Source organism: Callithrix jacchus, chromosome 4 (genome assembly GCF_049354715.1).
Source record: "Callithrix jacchus isolate 240 chromosome 4, calJac240_pri, whole genome shotgun sequence".
NCBI lineage: Eukaryota > Metazoa > Chordata > Mammalia > Primates > Cebidae > Callithrix > Callithrix jacchus.
The window spans coordinates 65,039,136-65,060,572 of record NC_133505.1 but is presented as its reverse complement, the minus strand read 5'-3'; the positions used below and the strand labels follow the sequence as shown (position 1 = coordinate 65,060,572).

The 21,437-nt window shown below is 37.8% G+C and overlaps 1 protein-coding gene across 48 annotated transcripts in view; it reads left to right on the top strand.

Moving 5' to 3' along the window:
• DST (dystonin) overlaps positions 1–21,437 on the top strand; it is a 505,428-nt gene that overhangs the window by 263,278 nt on the left and 220,713 nt on the right. For 45 of the 48 annotated variants that reach the window (XM_078369452.1, XM_008994605.4, XM_035295973.3 and 42 more), the window contains one exon: positions 1,927–2,019. In XM_078369452.1, coding sequence (XP_078225578.1) covers positions 1,927–2,019 — 93 coding nt within the window. Of the gene's footprint in view, positions 1–1,926; positions 2,020–8,234; positions 9,148–21,437 lie in introns of those variants that run through there. The other 3 variants (XM_078369451.1, XM_035295960.3, XM_054254134.2) reach the window with 1 other exon arrangement.

Here is a 21,437-nt window from a genome sequence, read left to right as displayed (position 1 = left end):
GACATTTCCATCGGTATAAGAACTTCTGATTTTCTTTCTGTTTGATCTGGATTGCATTTGCCTAGGAAGTTAATGACATTTTAGTAGCCACAGAATATTAAGAATGCCTATGAACAGTTCTTAGTTGTGGGGAAGATTATATTTTACACTTAGTATATAAAAATACTTAATTTTCATAAAAATACTTTATATAATACTTTTAGTGTAAGCATTTTTCATACTTAGTGATAAGGCAACATTTGTTTTTTTTATAAGTAGATAATACTGGATAATGTGTGAGTAGTTAAAGATACAACAGCATATTTCTGACAATAGCCCCCAACTTAGTTGAGGTATCAGGAGAAATCTTGGAAAAGAATTAATAATATATTAGACATGATCTTGATTTGGTGGTGCTATGTATTATAGTGTCATAAGCCAAAATAGTAGTAATTTGTCAGTTACTAGAAAAAAGAAAAACAATGTAGGAGAGTTGAAAATTACTGAAGACAGTGAGAGTCGGGGGGCAACAATTTTGTTTTTTAATAGTTTGAAAAAAAGGAAGAGGCTGGATGTGGTGGCTCATGCCTGTAATCCCAGCACTTTGGGAGGCTGAGGAGGGAGGATCACTTGAGCCCAGGAAGTTGAAGATGTGGTGAGCCATGATTGCACTATTGCACTCCAGCCTGGGTAACAGAATGAGACCCTGTCTCAAAAAAGAAAAAAAAAAAAGGCAAGAGAAAAAGGGGGAGAGGTGAACACTAGCTTTTATTATTTCTTTATTATTCTTTTTCAATATTATGAACATTAAAATGCTTTTTGCTATTAAACCCTAGTAAATCATCAGTGCTTAAATATTTTAAATGTATTGGTGTTTGCTCATTATTCATCTTTCTAGTGAAAGTTTCCAGAAGGATACTTCTGAAATGTTTTCTGGCAGTATTTTGTTCAAGAAGTAAAATGTTACATATCATAGTATATAATTCTCAGTATTTAATTCATGATATTAAATTATTTTGTCCAGGAAGTGAATGTTAAAGATCATTGCATTTATTTACCTGAATGTACAGTTGGACAGTTGATAAACTTTATATATGAGTATTATATTATTTTAGAATATCTGAACAGCCTTCCGAATGCCCAGTGACTTATGTATTTATTTATGGCATATTGATAGCAAAATAATGCTTGTTATTTTAAAATATTGTAACAGAAGTTTGAGAAAGTTGTTAGAATAGTTTTAAATTTAATGGTAAGAGTAAAATAAAGTTTATTTTTAAAAGACAAAATTATTTCTAATTTTAAGATGTCACGTATTTAAGACCTCTCACTTGAGGAGTTGTATTTTTGTATTGACAAGTGAGTGCTTTTAGTACTGGCTCTAGAACAGCAGTTCCCAACCTTTTGGGCAACAGGGACTGGTTTCGTGAAAGACTATTATTCCATGAGGTCGGTGGTGGGGCAAGTGGGGGTTGTTTCAGCATGAAACTGTTTCACCTCAGATCATCAGGCATTAGATTTTTATAAGGAGTGTGCAGCCTAGATTCCTCAACTGTGCAATTCACAAATAGGGTTTGCACTCCTATAGGAAGCTCATGCTGTGGCTGATCTGACAGGAGGCAGAGCTCAGGTGGTAATACTGCCTTGCCCACTGCACATCTTCTACTGAGCAGCCCAGTCCCTATTGTATAGGTTGAGGGTTGGGTTGGGACCTCTGCTGTAGAAGACGAGACTGCAACAATACCTTCTTTTTCTTTGTTGTTATTCAATAATTTGTAAATATAAAATGATTGAGAATAAGGGTAAAACAGTATTTGGGTGACTACTGGCATTAAAATTATTCAATTTTTTTCTTTGTATAATTTAGAATTGCTTTTATGTAGGTAAAGATAACTTGTTCAGGTTTAATAAACAGTTGATTTTCTCTCTTCTTCACTTACAAAACAGGTGAAATTAGTGAATATTAGAAATGATGATATAACGGATGGAAATCCCAAATTGACTTTGGGATTAATCTGGACAATTATTTTGCACTTTCAGGTAAGCCCAGATTTTCTTAATTTCAGTATCTAATTGCTAGTTTTCAGGTGGTTCATATGAAGGGTGAATTATGCATTCATGTTCTGTGAAAGAAAAATAAATTTCAAGTTTCTTTCCTTAAATAATATATTTGAATTGTTCTTTTAAGCACCATGCTGCTTGTGAATCTGACACCTAGTTTCCTGTTCTCGATAAGCTTAGTTGTAGTTTTAAAGACAAAGTTTGTAATTTCAGAGTTGGAAGACATATTTCTTTTTATTGACTGGAGACACTTTTTTTGCTCATTGGAAAGTATTACCTGTTTTAGATACTTAAATGTTTCATCATTGGCTGGGCGCGGTAGCTCACATGTGTAATCCCAGCACTTTGGGAGGCCGAGGTGGGTAGATCACAAGGTCAGGAGTTTGAGACCAGTCTGGTCAACATGGTGAAACCCCGTCTCTACTAAAAGTGCAAAAATTAGCTGGGTGTGGTAAGAAATATAATAAAAAATTTTTAAAAAGTTTCATGATTAGTCCTTATTTAGAATGTTTTTTATTGATAGTTTCTTAGTTATGTCAATGATTTCCTTCTTTGGTAGACACTAGATGGCAGTATAATTATCCTAAAGTGATGTGAAGTGGAAGGAAAGTATTCATCTTTTATGCTGAGCTGTGCTTTCTCTCTTGAGATTTGAGGAAAGTGCATATTTATTGACTATGAATTTATTTAATAAATCTGAGCCAGTTGAGGGCCGATTTTGATTCAGTTATGGGGAAATGATACATTAAAAAAGTCTTCATTTGATTTAATGCGACTCCGAACTTTAGAACTTTCTTTAGTTTATTGACTGTTGGTCTGCTCAAGAAATGTTCTGCTACTAGAGGCTGCAGAGGGGGGAAAAGGGTGTGGGCTGAAAAATTACCTTTTGGGTAATGTGCTCACTATCTGGGTGATGGGATTATGTGTACCCCAAACCTCAACATCACGTAATATACCCAGGTAATAAACCTACACTTGTGCTCCCTGAATCTAAAATAAAAGTTCAAATTATAAAAGAAAAAAACAAAACCCAGAAATGTTCTGTGTACAGCACAGAGCGGCACTCAGTTGGCACTCAGTACATCTTACTGATTGATTACTGTACAGTGGATCTTGAAGGAGGAAAAGATAGCTTGCCAGCTTCAGAAAGGACCTGGGGCACTTTTGAAACAAGTCTGGTAAAGATTAAGAATTAAAAAAAATTAATTGGCTGAAATACAGGTTTCGTAGACAAATGGTGGAGAATAATGTACCTGGGGGTCATTGGGACTGGATAGATTTGACAGGTACTAAGAGCTATAGGAAGCAGAGTCTAGGTAGGTCTAGGACCTGAACAGGCAGTTGAATAGTTTCAGCAGAAAGACATTCATGGATACCCAGGTAATAAAAGGAAAAGATGTTAGCCAGCCAGACTACAGGGCAGCTAATACAGGTGAGTGTCCACTTAGGTGGGCTGTTAATGTCAAGAGAAGCCAGTAACCAGAACTGGAAGCCAGGACCTCAAAGGACTGAGGGTCCCCATTACTGGGGGACTCTATCATTAGGGGATCAAAGATATTGAACCTAAATGAAGGCAACAATTTGGCTTGAAGCACAAAACCAGACCTTGTTATCAAAATTGGGTAAAGTATAAGTAGAACTGGTCAAAAAGCTGATTTCATATGGAGTGCTCCAGTGGTTTTGTTGGGAATCCTTTAATTAGCCCTAAGTGGATCAGATCCTAGAGCTTTTAGTAGGGTTGAAACTGCAGGAACCCCAGATGAGAAAGTCACCAGCTGGTGAGGTAGGCTGTGTCTGAATTTTGAATGTTAAACCAAGTATCAGTGGGGAGATGGAAAGCATGCAGGCTTTGGAGGGAGGCAGAATTAAGTTTTGTTCTTGGCTCTTATTATTTATTGTTTGTTGTTTTACCAGTGGATAAGTCATCTTACTACTCTGAGCTTAAAAAAATGTGTTTCTGTTCATCACTTTCCTTTTTCTGCCCATAAATCATTTTCAATGACAGGATATGTGCTGGAGTTTCTCTGAATCCATTCTGGTTTGTAGGTGGCTCGATTCCCAAATTGATTTTTGCTCAATTAAATTTTGGTAAATTAAACAGATGCGTTTTAAGAAATAGATGCGTTTTAAGAAACAACATCTATTAATTCTATGTAAAATAGTTAGAAATGAGCAGAGTCCACAGTGAGAGAGATAAGCTATGAAGCTGAGGTGGTGATCTCAGAGTGACGTGATAAAGGTCAGGACTCAGTTGGGGATGCAAAATTGAATAGAAGAGATCACACTTTGAAGGAAGAGAGAAAGGGACTTGGACATAGGGCACAGAGGGTGAAAGAAAGACATTTGTTAAAGGTAACAAAAGTTTTTAGCCTGAGAGATTAAGAAACAGTAGACTACTGAGAGACATGGGAGTGATGGTAAGGGGAAAACCAATGATCTTCTGGGTGGCCTTGATGGGCTGGTGGGATATCCTGTGCATCTGTCTGCTGAGCAGTTGGAGGCATGAGTGGAGCTGAGAAGTCAGAGGTACAGATACAAACCTGGGGGAGTTATCACTACACAAGTGATCACTGATTTTATCAGAAAGAAGAGATCTTCAGAGGATCCAAGAGAAGAGCACAAATGGAGAATAGATGAGAGCTAAGAATAGAAATTTGGGGAAGGCCCATGGTCATGGGTGCAGGAGAAGATTCTGCTGAGAAAACAGAAAAGGAGCATTTGAAGAGTTGAATGAAGTAACAGGAAAATATACTGATGAAACCAAGGGAAGAGAATTTCAAGTAGAAAGAATGGTGAACAGTATGAAATGCCACTAGAGACTGCAAGAAAATTAAGATGGAGTACAGGTCAATAGTTTTGTTTAGAAAGAGGACATTGGAGATCCAAGCTCCTGGGAGCAGAGACTAGGAAATAACAAGCCAAAATTTGGAGAAGTGTTGGGAGATAGAAGCAGTGTATTTAGAGCTGAGTTTGAGAAAGTTTAAAGCAAAAGGCGTTCAAGAAGGAATTATACTAAAGGAGCCCTTTGGGGTTCAGCTGCCTTTGGAGGAGTGAGGAAAACTAGCCACAGAAGTACCAAAAGAAGTTTTGCTGGCCAGGCGTGGCCTGTAATCTCAGCACTTTGGGAGGCTGAGGTGGGCGGATCCCCTGATATCAGGAGTTCAAGAACAGTCTGACCAACATGGGGAAACCCTGTCTCTATTAAAAATACAAAATTAACTGGGTGTGATGGCACATGCCTGTAATTCCAGCTACTCCCGAGGCTGAGGCAGGAGAATCACTTGAACCTGGTAGTTGGAGGTTGCGGTGAGCTGAGATTACACCATTGCACTTCAGCCTGGGCAACAAGAGAGAAACTGTCTCAAAAAAAAAAAAGAAGTTTTGCTTTTAATATCCTGTGGCATAATGTTCTAGAATCTATTGTATTTTAGGGCTTTAATTATAAGATGATATAACAAATTATCACCAATATTTATAAATTAGACCAAGATCTATTTGGAATGGAACACATCTATGTTTTGGTTAAATGGAAATGTTATCTCTTATTTAAATGACTTTTTTGAGTACTACAGTACCTTGAGATAGAATTGTTTTGGTTATGCCAAGATACAAAGATTTAAACAGTGGTAATCATCCTCAGAGTGATTGAGCATTTTTCTCTATATCCTACATAAATAATGGAAGCTATTTCAAAAGACCAATTTGTTTTATTTTAACAATATTTGTTATAGCATCATGAATGGAATCTTATTTTTCAGTCAGGCTTTCTGAAGTAAGTATTCCTATATCATTAGCCATCATATGCCAGATCCAGAGATACTAAGGTAATGAAGTTAATTGTTCTGTTTATTGAGAGAGTGTACATGAAATTAACTACAACATAGGGCGATTAATATTATTGGTGATATAAATAAAAACAGAAATGTTTGGGAAAGGAGCATCATAGTGGGATTGGGATGGCTTTAGAGAATATGGGAAATTTTCACAGATATTAGAGATAGGCTTTGAAAGACTAATGCTGGTTACCAGGCGGAGACTAAGTTGGGCTATTTCTGGGAGAGGTCGCAGGGTATACGGCCTAGAAATGGACAGCTGCTTAGTTTGGCGGGTGTATGAGTTCATTTTATATTGCTGTAAAGGCATAACTGAGTCTGAATAGTTTATAAAGAACAGAAAAGAGGTTTATTGGGATTATCGTGGTTCTGCAGTCTGTACAAGAGACATGGTCCTGGCATCTGCTTCTGGTAAGGTCTCAGGAAATTTTTTAGTCCTGGTGGAAGGCAAAGTGGGAGCAGGATTGTCACATGGTGAGAGAGAGAGAGGAAGATGAAGAAGAAGGAGGAGGAGGGGGAAGGGGAGGGGTTACCAGGCTTTTTAAATGACTATTTTATTTTTTTGAGACAGAGTCTTGCTCTGTTGCCCAGGCTGGAGTGCAGTGACACAATTTCAGCTCACTGCAACCTCTGCCTCCCAGGTTCAAGTGATTCTTCTGCCTCAGCCTCCCAGGTAGCTTGGATTACAGGCATGCACCACCAAGCCCAGCTAATTTTTGTATTTTTAGTAGAGGTGGGGTTTCACCATGTTGGCCAGCTGGTCTTGAACTCCTGACCTCAGGCCATCCGCCCATCTCGGCCTCCCTAAGTGCTGGGATTACAGGTATAAGCCACATGCCTTGCCTCAAATGACTAACTCTTAAGTGGGTGAGAACTCATTACTGTGGGGATGGCACAAAGCCATTCATGAGGGAGCTGCCCCTGTGACCCAGACACCCCCACTAGGCCCATCTTCCACATTGGGAGTCACAGTTTCCACATGAGATTTGGACGGGGCAAACATCTAAACTTCATCAGCAGAGATGGAGGGAAGGATTGGGGGAGTGCAGATCACTGGTTGTCCCTCCATCTTATTAGTACAAATACCAGCCATTATACATTTATATTCTCTTGAATAATGTACTATTCATTGCCTTTGAATACACTGAAAATCAGCTTAAAAACCAAAAAAATCTGAGACCTTATTTTTACCAGTCTGTCTTCAAGGACATTCAGTTTTTGCTACTGGAGAATGTCTTCTTTTTAAATGATTAAGGAAAATTTCACAATGGAGGATTTGTTATTGATCATCTGCATTATCATTGCTAACTTGTCTATTTAATTGAATATTTTTACTTAGTAAAATAATAATGTGTTCCACCTTTTGATCAGTCTAAAGACTACCTAGTGAAACAAAATTATAATTTTTTTAGTAGTGAAATGATTTCTGCTTATGTGTAAGTCCATTTCATGCCTTCCTGTTTTTTTTTAAACCGTATCTATGACTCAGTGTTAGAAATATGCACACCTTCGATAATCAGTTTCATACTGATTTTATTTTTCCAGCAAGGCCCTCATAAAAACTGTATAATATTTAACTAGAGTATAATTGTAAAAGTCATATATAAAGTTTAACTGCCTTTTTATATATATGAATGAATGCACATGTATCTCCTTTTGCTCAGTGTTTCATGGTTTAAATTATATAATTTGTCTATTTGCTCATATTAAAGTCCTAATAATAAGGTGATGGCTTAGAAATTTGTATTATTTGAAAAGTATTATAAACTATTTTAAAAGATTGATTTTAGAGACAATTTTATTAGAGAATTCTAAGTTTTACTATGTCTCCTTCTGCCAGCTATTGAATCATCCTATTATTTTTTATGGCTTATTTTGAATAAGAGTCTTAATATAATTTACGGAGATTTTTGAGCTTTTGGTTTGTTTCTTTGTGTGCAAGTACCAAAATTAGTTGGTATTTCTTAAGAAAAAAAATTATATGGTGAAGGGTAGAGAGTGTCTGAAATTCAATTTGAAAGGCACTTTGAAAGTAAATTTGAAGGGCACTTTCCCAAATATCTCCTGACGGATATTTGCTTTCTGTTTGCTCTGATTTGTTGAACCACCAAGTTTCAAAGGTTAAGTGCAGACTTTGGTAGTGTATCTGCATTTCAGTAAACTGAAAGTTAAAAACAGTCATAATCTTCTCATACAGTAAAGCTAAGGGTTTGCCTTGAGAGCTCATCAGTGTTGTAATATGACAGTGAGCAGTAATGTTTGTTTAAGAGGATTGGTGGCCAGAAATAAGCCACGGAGTCTAATGAGACACAGGGACCGGCTGGGCAGGATGCCACAGCATTTCTTGTGTGTGCCTTTCTCATAAGCAAAATGGCCTCAGACTGAAGAGGATGGTCATGAAGTCTGTGAGAAACAGACGTCAGAGTGGAATTTTCAGATTTAATGAAGAGGATCTAAGTAAGCCCTGGATTTTGAAATGAGTGAATTTGTGGAGCTGTGATCACCTACAAATCAAATGGGGAATGTCTGTGGATGTGTAAGAGCTGAGAAAGAAGAACAATATGTAGATCCTGCCAAAACTCCTTTGAACCCTGAAAAATACTCTCCCGGAAGAAAATATTTCAGAAGAAAACCGATCAAGAAAACTGGCAGTGACAAAGAGTCAGTTGAGGAAAACAATGAAAATGAAGGCAAGAAAAGGAGCAGCAGTCAGCCTTCAAAAGAACAGCCAGCTCCTTCATCCAGGGGACTGGTACAACAGGAATCTGTTACCCCAAACTCTGCACTGGGAGATGGTATTCAGCAAAAGAAGACAGAAGTTAGAGCTGACAGTGTTAAACAGAAACTTCTGCCGAGTGCTGTAAGCAGTTGGTCTGACCATGTGAAAACTTCTCCTGCTAAAGACAGTGACATAGAAGTAAAAGTTGGTGAACTGGATGAGAGGATTTCAGAAGACAGCACTTCATATTGCACAAAGGGGAAGAAACATTTAGATGATGGCAACACAAGCGAAATAACATTCCAGGAAAAAATTGATGTTCTTTCTTTTCGAAAGGCAGCCAGCTTAAGCTCTATTCCCTCTGGTATAGCAATATCACTAGAAAAAAGTGGGTTTGCAGAAGACACATCAGAAAGTTATAGCAGTATTCAAGAAAGGCAAAACATTGAGCGATTTTGCCCTCACGAAACAGAGCATTTTCAGTTTAAAAAAAGGAGATGCCATTCCCTCTGTACTAGTGTGTTCTCTGCTTCTAAGAACACTGATGGGAATGAGGTAAGTGCAATGTGGAGTCTGAGTTCAAGTAAGTAAGTTTTCCAGGTGCTCACATCAGACTCATATCTAATTTGTTTTTTATAAAGTTATTTTTATATTATTTATGTAAAAGCTGCAGAGTTTTTGTTGCATTTTATTTATAGCCTTAGGTTTGATTCTTACGATTTTATTTTTATACTGTGCACATTATTCGATCACACATTAATCTCAAAATCCTGTACATTTTCATTATTGGTGGAAGACTTTAAAAAACACTACATTAAGAGAGTGCATATCTTTTGAATTTTTCTAGTTCGTGATTCTTGACTTTGCCTGTGGAATAGCCTGTGGAAACTTAGTTTGACTGTAGGTAAAAGTTCAGTTAGAAAATAGTCATGAGAAGACAATAGCTTTGTAACATATAATAGGATACTGTAAAATTATCAGTCAATACCGACTCACTGATTCATAAGTTTGAAAAGCCAGATTCTGTTGATTTTCATGTGCAAAAACATTCACATAATTGCTGTCAATTCTGTGCATATGTTTTGAGGGTTAGGACTCATCTTCTCTCTTCCTTTGTTAAGTTATTCTCCATCCCCAGTCTAAAATCAGAAATTGTTAGGGTAGCATGCCATAGGAATTTGAATATGACACAGACTATCAGGAAGTTGAGATCTTTTTTCTAACACTGATATTTAGCTTTAGACAAGTTACTTCTCTGGGGTCTTTAAAATATAATTAGATAGGTATTTACTTGCTTACGAAGTGTATTGCCCAAATAACCTCTATCTGTTACTACTCAGGAGTTGATGGCTTTTTCTTTAAGCTATTCCTAACTTTATCTTTTAATAAAAAATCTGAGCATAAAGAATATTTGTGATGTTAAACATTCTTGGCAAGGTCATTGTATCAATGAGCAGAGATCATTTGCATAATGATAGAATGAAGTTTTATGAGGGTTAGTGAGTGCCATCATCACTGACCTTGGTGGCTGAGTTCTCCTGAAGGTGTCCTGTTTATATACACTGCTACTCCTTGCCAGTATTATGTCATCAGTTCTGTTTATATTTTACAGTGGTTATATTTTAAAAAGAAAGCATTCAGTCTGTGTCGTTATCTATGTAGCTTGGCACAAAAGCCAGTGCAAAAGAAAACTACTTGACTACTATGTGTTAATGAATATAAGCACTTGGTTTAATTTCACATGTGTTTTCAACTGTTTTTTTTTTTTTGCATAATTTGGCTTCAATTCAGCTGTACATTTTTTCATTCATGGAAATTTTTATAATCTGTTTCCTTAGTGGTACATTAACCTTTCCTTCACTGGAAAATATATGTGGAAATAACTCATAAACTGGCCAGTCAGATTTGTTAACTGTGATGCAATGTACATAAAACCTGACATCTTCTAAGGCAAAGCCGAATGGGTAGTCATTATTTTATCTGAAGGGTTTGGCATCTCATATCCCTGCAGTTTAAATGAAGACTGTTTATTCTGTGGCACACAAGGAGTCAGAATCAACAGTTAGCTATTCCTCTTTGGACATTCTTCCTGTTACCTTGGAGGTGTTTGACTCTGTTTGCTTAATTATCTTTGGTGGGAAACTTCTGCAGAGCTCTTTATCTTGCATTGGATTCTACATTTTTCATTGGAGAATTAGTTGCAAATGAGAGCTCTCAGCCCCTTTACTGGCATTTCATCTTGGAAATGGCCCATTAACCAACATTTCTTTTATTTGTTCTTTTTCCTATCTTCTCTATGGGATCAGCTTTTGCTCTTGAGTTGTATGAAGGGTTGGACTCAACTTTTGAGTTAATTTCTAAGTAGAATAGTGTACACTTTTTTGACTTGCTCTCCCCAGTCCTGTGACAGTCATCATTCTCAGCCTACCTCCACTTCGAGTCGTTGCAGCAACATGCTGACCTAGAGTGGTCTTCCTGGCTCAAAGGCTCTGTGGAGGCCGCTCATCCAGCCCCAACTGCTGCATATAAATGTTGCATCTTTATTAGGATAAGTAGGTCAAAAAGGAGTATCTTACATTTGGGTACTGCTTGGGAATTAGAAAAATGGTTTCAAACACATTTTATCATTTGATCATCCCAACAACTGTATGAAATAGGCTAAACAGACTATGCCTCATATACAGAATGAAAAAAACAGAAACCCAAGGAGGTTAAATAAATCCTTAAGGCAACATGGTAAGTGAGATTACCTGAGTTAAATTATAGCACAGCATCCCACTTGTTTTACCTGTCAATGAAATTTAAGGGACATTGCTAAAAAGAGCAGGAATTGATGTTTTTAGTGTTATCTGTGAAGGATGTGTTATAAACAGAGGCTGCAGAAGGTGAATCATTTTGGGAGACAAGGAGTAATGAGCTCAGTGTCTGTACCTTTTTCTGGGATCTTCTGTTTGTCTAAGACTCACCTTGTACCTTATGACAAGTTTTCCTACCTTTGTCCTTGAGTTCTTTCCACAAACCTTTCTTTTTTCTTTAGTTTCACAAATCCCACCTCTTCCCAGTCTTGTTAAATTGATATTAGCAAAGATGGTTGTTTTCATCATGTATAGACTGTGGGTTCTCTAACCTGACCATATACATATAAGAGTCATCTGGAGAGATTTCAAAAAAGATAGATTCCTGGATGTCACCCATAGTTATTCTAATGTGACACATAAGGGTGAGTGCTCTGTAGGTGATTCTAAGGGTCAGGACTTCGGAGAGGGAGCTTTTTACTATTCTTATTCTACAGCAGTACTTCTCAAAACCTAGCCCCAGGGTCCCTGCAGGAGAATCCTCTAGATTGCTTATTGAAAACACCTTGCTTGAGATTTAATTTAATTTAATACTGTCATGAGACAGTATTGTATATATTTTAGGCACCTGCTTGTGTGTTTTTAGAAACACACCAAATTTAGAGAATCAGCATCACCTTAGCTTAACATTTGCCATCACATTTTCTTCTTAATGTAGGTTTTCTGATAAGCAGCGTGTCTTTTGGGCCTGGAGGACAGAAGATCCAAGTTCTTCTAGTCAGGCTTTGTCACCAGACAGCTGTGTGACTTAGGCAGTCTTCTTTATTTCTCTAGGTCTCAGTTTCGTTTTCTATAAAAGGAGGATACTGGACTAAGTGATGATTCCACTGCCAATAATAATGCTATTTGTTGAGTCCTACTATATTCCAAGCACTCCGCAACTACATTAATCTTTAGAGCAGGTCTCTGGAGTTCTGTTATGAGCTCCATCTTTATAGATGAGGAAACTGATTCTCAGGAAAGTTAAGTAGCTTGCTCAACTCACTTAAACAGTGAGTGGTACAGCTTTGATCTGACCCAAAAGTTGTCTGCTGAGCTGAGCTCTTACCCGATGCAATTTACCCTCCTTTTCCGACATACATCTCTTCCAGCTTTACATTTCTGTGAATTCATATAAATAAGTGTGTACCTTTTTGTTTGTTCAGTGTTATTACTCTTCTCTCTCTTTCCCTCTCTTCCTTTATTTCTTTATCAAACATTTATTATGTATTGAACCCAAATTAGGCACTCTGAGATAAGTAAAACATAGCTCCTTTCCTTGCACATTATATCTCATTGTTTGTTTATAAAAAATGTCAGGGACCATGGCTGTAAACTTAGTCATCTGAGAATTAGTCATCTGGGTTGATGATCAAAAATAAGTTTAACTTCTCAGCAAACCATGTGGTGGCTCTGTTAACTAATGAAAATGGAACTACATTTCTGTTCCTTTCCATCCTTTGGTGCATTGCTAATGATTAGTGCAGTGGCCTAAAGTAAAGAAGCTGAAGAGAGAAGGTTAAGAAGTGAGTGTGGCTGTTGTACACAATATGTTATCAGTCTCTGAATAAAGAAGAGTTGAATATTTTTATTACATTGGCTTTTGTATTTAAAAAGCTTTGAAAAAAAATGAAGAACCATCTCAGAATGTGAGAGGAATTACTTTCAACCTCCCTGAAATATATTTATTCATTATTTTTTTCTCTTACCAATTCTTGTATGAAGCTTAGACTATAGAATTTATGATTGGAATTCAAGGACTAGGATAAAATCTGAACGTTTTTAGCCTCGCTCCACAGATCTTGAAGGCAAAGGTCATTCATTCTATAATAGACTAATTAACTCATTTCTTGCTGAACCATTTTATCTCTTTCTTTACAAATGAAAACTCATTTATTGATTTCTCTTGACTATTTCTAGTCATTTAGATTTTATAACCGGTCTGCGAAAATAGTTTCAGAATAATTCTGTAGAATTTGGGTTCCTATCAGCATTATGTTGCCTTTCTCTGCCCTTTAAGTTAAATGAAGGACATGCACATGCTTTACAAAAAATGGTGGTTTTTTATTTTTCCTATTTAAATAAGTAAATGAGAATTTTTTCAAAGTAATCATCAATTTAGAGCATTAGCACTTGGACTTTATCAACTTTTTAATTACTTTTGTTTTCCATTTAACTCTTCCTTTTATGTAGGCAGTTTGTAACCAGTTAAACTTTTAAAAATGTGTGTGCCATCTTTGCAGTTAAAAATATTTTGTAAAGCATTTTCACATTATTTTTTTTTAAACTTGGAACAGATGCTAAAAATGTGTTGATTACATTTGTTTCTGCCAAAATAGTTTAAACGTTTTTAAGGAACTCGTCCTTGGAAACAAACATCTTGGCTTGTAAATATTTGCCTGTGTTGACAAGTTCAATATGGAATTTGCTTTTGCCTGACTGTAGTGTCAAGTGAGGTGGATAAAAGAGTTTTAGAATTATCATAACCTCTTACATACCTCCATTCACTGTGGAGCAGGCACCGTTCTCAGCTCTGTGTATGTATCTCTTAGTCTCTCACACCAAGAAGGTCCTATTATTATGCTCATTTTATAAAAGAAGAAACTGAGGTCCAAAGAAGTTACAGGGCTAGAAAATAGTTGGAACAGGAACTGAATGCCAGTTGCTGCCATCCACAGCTTTGCACCAGTCTTCCTCCCAATATTAAGCTTTTACTCTTGGAATAATGTGAGACTCGTGAGGTAGGAGAAGAATCCTGAGCTTCACCTTTTCCGACTTGCTGCTTTCATTCTTACTCATACCTGCACTCTCTCAAATAGAATGTAGTCCTTATTTTATTTTAAAAGAAACATATGAAAGGATTGAATTTTCATTTGGTAACGTTTTTGTAGCTAAACCTCTAAATCAATTGGATTTTGTGTTCTGCACAGAAGAACATTTGCCTATCATTTCTACATCCACTATGTATCCCACAAGTCAGTTTCTGCTTCTGTAGAAGCAGGTTGTCCATGGATAGGTAAAGCTCCCTCAGCAGTGTTGTGGGGAGTCACTTAGCTTGCTGGAGTAGGGGAAAGAGAACCTACAAGATGTTGAGTCAGAAGGCTTACATTTAATGCAGATCTTATTATTCCCATCCTTAAAATTGGGGTAGTTTCTTGTTTTGAGAATTAAACAAGATCACATGTGAAAAATACTTAGGAGACTGTAAAGTGCTTTATAAGTTACATCCTTTGGTCTTCTGCTTCTGGAGAAAAGAGGAAATATTTTGTGACTATCCTTTAAATAGAAATAGTTCTGTAAATTTTCAAAACTTTTTTTCTTTGAGCCAGAGTTTCATTCTTGTTGGCTAGTCTGGAGTGCAATGGTGCAATCACAGCTCACCACAACCTCTGCCTCCAGGGTTCAAGTGATTCTCCTGCCTCAGCCTTGGAGTAGCTGGGATTACAGGCATGTGCCATCACACCTGGTTAATTTTTTTTTTTTTTAAAGATGGGGTTTCACCATGTTGGCCAGGTTGGTCTTGAACTCCCAACCTCAGATGATCTGCCTGCCTTGGCCTCCAAAGTGCTTGGATTACAGGCGTGAGCCACCATGCCTGGCCAATTTTTGTATTTTTAGTAGAGACGGGGTTTCTCCATGTTGGTCACACTGGTCTCAAACTCCTGGCCTCAGGTGATCCGCCTGCCTCGGCTTCCCAAAGTGCTGGGATTACAGGCATAAGCCACTGCACCTAGCCAGTTTTCAAAACTTTTAACAGGACACTTCTTTCTTTCCTTTGATATGGAACATTCTGTATAACAAGAGTAGGCTGCCACCTTCCCTCCCACTGTGATCTTACCTCCATTCATCCTCTCATTTCTTTAGCAAATATTTACTGAGTATCTGTTATATGTCATACAGTCTGCTGACTATATTCTTCAAATTCCGTAGTTAGCTTAAAACTTTGTCAGCCCTCGTAGACAAGTAGCATGAAACTAAAATAAAAATAAAAACAAAACAACAGAAATAAAAGCCCTGTCAATCTGTTGGAATAGAAATACCCTTGCAAGAAACCATTTAAAAATATATTTAAGATTCAGTGGGTACATGTGTAGATATGTTACATGGGTTTATAGAATAATGCTGACATTAGAGCTTTCAACCTCAAATCACTTAGAATAATGGCCTCCAACTGCATCATGTTTTTGCAAAGGACATGATTTTGTTCTTTTTTCTATATTTTTTATTTTTTTGAGACAGAGTCTCATCCTGTTGCCCAGGCTGGAGTGCAATGGCATGATCTCAGCTCACTGTAACCTCCACCTCCCAGGTTCAAGCGATTCTCCTGCCTCAGCCTCCCAAGTAGCTGGGATTACAGGTGTCTGCCACCATGCCCGGCTAATTTTTTGTATTTTTTGTAGAGATGGGGTTTTATCGTGTTGGCCAGGCTGATCTTGAACTCCTGACCTCGTGGTCCTCCCACCTCAGCATCCCAAAGTGCTGGGATTACAGGCGTGAGCCACTGCGCCCGGCCTTCTTTTTCTTTTTCTTTTTAAATGGCTGTGTAGTATTCTGTGTATGGCTGTCTGTACCGCATTTTCTTTATCCAGTCCAATGTTGACAGACACCTAGGTTGATTTCCTTGTCTTTCGTATTGTGACTAGTGCTGTGATAAATATATGAGTGTACATTCTTTGTGGAAGAATGATTTATTTTCCTCTGGTTATATACCTGGTAATGGGACTGCTGGATTGAATGGTAGTTTGGCTTATAGTCCTTTGAGAAATCTCCAAACTGCATTCCACAGGGGCTGAACTAATTTGCATTTCCACTAACAGTGTATAATCATCCCTTTTTCTCTGCAACCTCACCAACATCTATTTTTTTTTTTTTGACTTTTTAAAAAATTTTTATTTTTTTGAGATGGAGTCTCACTCTGTTGCCCAGGCTGTGGTTCAGTGGCACAGTCTCGGCTCACTACATCCTCTTCAAGTGATTCTCCTTTCTCAGCCAACTGAGTAGCTGGGATTGCAGACATCCACTACTATGCCTGGCTAATTTTTGCATTTTTAGTAGAGATGGGGTTTCATCATGCTGGCCAGGCATCAAACCCCTGACCTCTGGTGATCCACCTGCCTTGACCTTCCTAAGTGCTGAGATTACAGGCATGAGCCATATAATTGACTTTTTAATAATAATTATTCTGACTGGTGTGAGACAGTATTTCATCGTGGTTCTGACTTGCATCTCTTTAAGGATCAGTGATAATTGAGCATTTTTTCATATATTTGTTGGCCACTGGTATGTCTTCTTTTGAGAAGTGTCAGCTTCATTAAAAAGTGGGCAGTGGACATGAACAGAAGTGTCATTTGCTTTTTCCTTGATTCGTTTAAGATCCTTATAGATTCTGGATATTAGTTCTTTTTCAGAAGCATAGTCTGCAAATGTTTTTTCCATTTTGAAAGTAGATTGTTAACTCTGTTGATGGTTTCTTTTGCTGTGCAGAAGCTCTTAACTAGGTCTGGAACCAATTCTTGAAGCTCATTTTGGTTATTTACACTTTGCTAGTACAGATACATTTCAAAGGCGTTATTGAGAGTAACTGATGTGAGAGAGGAAGAGAACATAATGTTAAAGGCAACTCTGTTCTTCTGTGTGGGGTAGGGGGTGGGTGGGAGCTGTTGCTTAAGGAGGTGTGGCTGGTCTAGTGAGGAAAACTTCGATGGATCCTGATATCCAGGTCATGTGAGAGATCCAGGACTGCATCTTCCTCTGAAAATGTGTAGTGTTCTTTTTATCAGCTCATTTGCCAATATTGAGGCCTAGAGGCTCCACTGAAAAGGGTTTGCCTTTAGGAGTGAGGCAAAGCCAGGGCATTCCCTTTCATGGCAATGCACACCTATCTGTATGCAGCCATTTTCCTGGCAGTAGGTGCACTGAGAGGAAGCTGGATTACCATGGCTACTGAAACAGGAAAAATTAGTCTGACTTGTAAGGGTAGATTTCTTTTCTAAACATGAAGGAGAAATGCCACTCTTATAAATCCTGTACCAGAATTTAGAAGACCTGGGTTCATAGCCTAGGCCTCCTACTAGCATGCTGTGAGACCCTGGGCAAATTACATTACCTCTTTTAGTCTCAGCTTGTTCAGTAGTGAGGCGAGGCATCTACCAAATACCTCTGCTTTCCTTCAGTTTGAATCCCCATGATTTCTTAAGCTTCATTATATACCTTTCTTTAAGTTAAATATCTGTTTCCTTAACTTAGAGATGTTGCTGTTTCTACTATTGACATAAATTATTTCGATAGTTAATTTGGTAGCACTTTGAATTATACAGTTATTTAAAAATATTTAAAAATAAAAACTGCATTATTTTCTTTGTACTGAATAATAAAATACATACTTTTTTTAAAAAGCAAATAAGCTTTTAGGGAATATCCAGGTCAACTTTGGAGTTGGCTGTTCTTGTGTACTCGGTGCATGCCATAACCATGATAGCATCTGTAAAAATAGGGTGCTTCTGTTGCCCAGTTGTCTGGTGGCATTGACTTTGCTCACAGGACTTTCACATTTACAGATTCAGCTGACTAACACGGGTGAGGCTGTTGCAATTCATTTAGCAGTAACTGGGTCATTTAGTAATAAGCTGTGAATGAAATCAATGTGCTATAAGATGAGATATGTTGGCTTGTTTTTGAAAAGACATTTTGAAGCTATATACGATGTCAAGTTCATGCAATTTTTTTAGAGAAATGATTCAGATAAACCTTAGCTTTCTTACTCAACATTAGGTTCTAATTGAGTGGTCTATAGGCTTGTGTTCCCTGTTGGACACTTTTGTGCATTGGTAAGGGTATTCTGTTATTACTGGAAAGTGAGGTTAATTGGAAACCTTTTAATTTTCTGAAATGACACAGTTTACATGGCAGGTTAAAACTCATTCATACAAAATGAAAATATGAAACGTCTGTTTCTGATTTTCTGAAATGACAAAGTTTACATGGCAGGTTAAAACTCATTCATACAAAATGAAAACATGAAACATCTGTTTCTGATCTTTCATATTTTTTCAGTTTTTAATTCTTCCTTCTTTCCTGCTCTCCTGAGTCTCCTGCTCTCCATTTATTCAGTAGATAGTTATTGAGCACCTAATACGTGCCATGTCAGGTTGAGTATGGGGAGAATGTTCCAAGGGGAGAAGTAGCTTTAACAAACTACCCTAGGAAAGAGGAACCATATGGTTCATATAGCTTGATGTCAATATGATTTGATCATAGAAGAGGAGAACTGCTTGAATCTGGATTACTGCAGAGTAAAGAACACACCATTCTGGGAATGAGAGTACAATAATCTTTGGAACTAGTTAGGAGGCTAGTTAGGAGGCTGTTGCTAATCCAGACACCGAGGCTTAGTTCCAGAAGAAGGTAGAAGAAGCCCAATATTAATCTAGGTGTATCACAACGGTGTTTCAAAACATGTTGTTGGTATTGACATTGAAGACAAGTGGTAACAATCCAGACTAGCGATAATGGTTGCTTTGACTCAAGTTTATAGTGGCAAGAGAGAAAATGGAGATATAAGACCCCATTCTTCCTATAAAAATCAATCTTAGGACAGTTAATATATCCATATTATTAGATGCGTGGATAGGTTGCCATTAAAAGTAACGGCAAAAACTGCAAATACTTTTGCATCACCTTAGTATCTTCCTTAGGGGGTGTGAGAAACTAGCAGTTGAGTGTTTTGTAGGATGAGCCAGCAAACATAAGGACATGAGGAAGATTCAGAAAAGTTGGGTTAACTCATCCTTTTATACTTTGAGAGTTCCAGTACTGGTTCCCAGACTGCAGAAGCAAAATGTCTGCTTGTTCTCTCATATTTACTGTGTCCTTTAGCTGTTTTTTGAGACTGTGGCTCACATTGCCTGATCATGCTTCATGAGGCACTTGGGCAGACCTGCACAGGGAAACAAAGCTTCTGTTGTTTTACATTGCTGACCGACCATGAGCAGGCATGTGTCTGGTGGTAGCACAGGTGGAACTATGTGAAATGGGGTCAAGTTTTCTTCCTTGGTTTGAACTTTGCCTGTCCAAATTCCCTCCCCGCAGATTCTCACCCACAGCCTCTGCACCTTCTTTTAGTTCTAATTATTGGTGTTTCAGTCATTGACTGTTGTCTAGGCTCTATCCAGAGGGAGAAGGGAAAACATGGGGTAAAGTATCAGTCTTGTGTGTAAGAGTAGAGGTAATGTGGGAAAAAGAGAAGCAGATGTAAGAAAGAGTATGAGTGTTTTTTGGTTGTTGGTAGTGATGTTTTTTAGGCTGAGCTTGTCAATATTTTTATTTCAGTTTTTGAGCTTACTTATGTGAAGTGAAAAGGTAAAATAGGCCAGGTACGGTGTTTCATGTCTGTAATCTCAGCCCTTTGGGAGGCCAAGGTAGGAGGACCGCTTGAGCCTGGGAGATACAGGCTACTGTGAGCCATGATGGTGCCATTGCACTCCAGTCTGGGTGGTACGGTGAGACTCTGTCTCAAAATAAACAAACAAAAAGATAAAGTAGAAGTGATGACTTCTTGATTGTCAAGGCCCAGAATGAGTTCACTTGGATTTATGACATAAGATGTTTTATGTATGCATGTTGACCTCCCATTATATTCTCTTTGAACTTGTAGGACAAACGCTAGGTTTTGGTTGTTTTTACACAGTGCCAAAGTAAGTGTTTTAAAAAATGTTATCAGACATGTCTTTTGTATTTTGGAAATAAGCAAACAAAATACATTTGGTTGAGTGACATTTTTATAGGTGGATTGGTTGGGGGCTGCATATCCACTCTAGGTAATAAAGCCTCTTCTCTCCCTGTGAGACCTGGAAATACATGATAAAGCAGAAGTCCTCAAGAGAATCCTGGTCTCCTTAATGAATTAATGCAGACTTTCAAGGAGTCCGACTCAATCATAAAGTTATTTGTCCAATGGATATTTTTAATGTGCCAAGTATTTTAATATGCCAAGTATATTTTTAATGTACCAAGTATCTTTAATGTGCCAAGCACTGCCCTAGTTAGACACTATAATACTAAGGTGAATAAGACATTATCTTTCAGGATGTACTGCTCACATGTTAGAGGGGTAGAAGATCTAATAACAGACAATAATGACACACAAGAGTTACTGCTATTATACAAGTATGTGTGGAGTACTTTCAAAAGCACAGAAGATGGTCAGGTGCCTTACACAGACCCCTGAAGCAGAATCAGCTGAGGTTTCCTCAAGGAGAAGGATGAGTGGAGGAGTAGCATGGAATCGGAGTTGGTGAGGTCTTTCTCTGGGTAGAGTGTCATTCATATAAATGGATTGTATCTTGTTGAAGTGCATCCTTATTGAGGGAACTAGAAGTTGTTCAGTGTGGCTGGGGCATGAGGAGTGTTTTGGGGTGGCTGTTAGAGGTCAGGGAAGGGAGATGAGCCTGCAGAGTACTGTGCTACCAACTGGATATGGGCACAGAGGTTGAAGAGGCATCAAGGATGACTCCACTGGTTTCTTTTATGTAGGGGAAACTGGATAAATGGTGGAGCCATTCTCTGAGCTAGGAATGCAGAAGGAAATATAGGAAGGAAAAAGAGAAATTAAGTTCCCAATACATTGAGTTTGAAGAGGTTGTGAGATATAGCACAGTGGTTAAGAGTATCAGCTTTGTAGCCAGAAAGATTCAACTTCAAATTTGACTTCTACCTATTAGTAATTTGGGTGAAGTTGAGCAAGTCATATCATTATTTATGTCTCTTTGTCATTTGTAAAATGATATTGTGTACTGTAAAGATTATAAGAGGTAATTTTTAATGAAGAGCTTAAGCACAGTGTCTGGGTCATGTAAGTGGTCAATACATGGTTAGTTTTACTGTTGCAGCAGAAGTGTATGGTAGGGAATTGGGTTTAGGGGGAAGGTTTGGGATGAGATACAGGGATGTGGGAGTCAACCATGTGAAGGTGTCAGTAAAAGTCATGTGGTAGAGATTATCCACGGAGAGTGA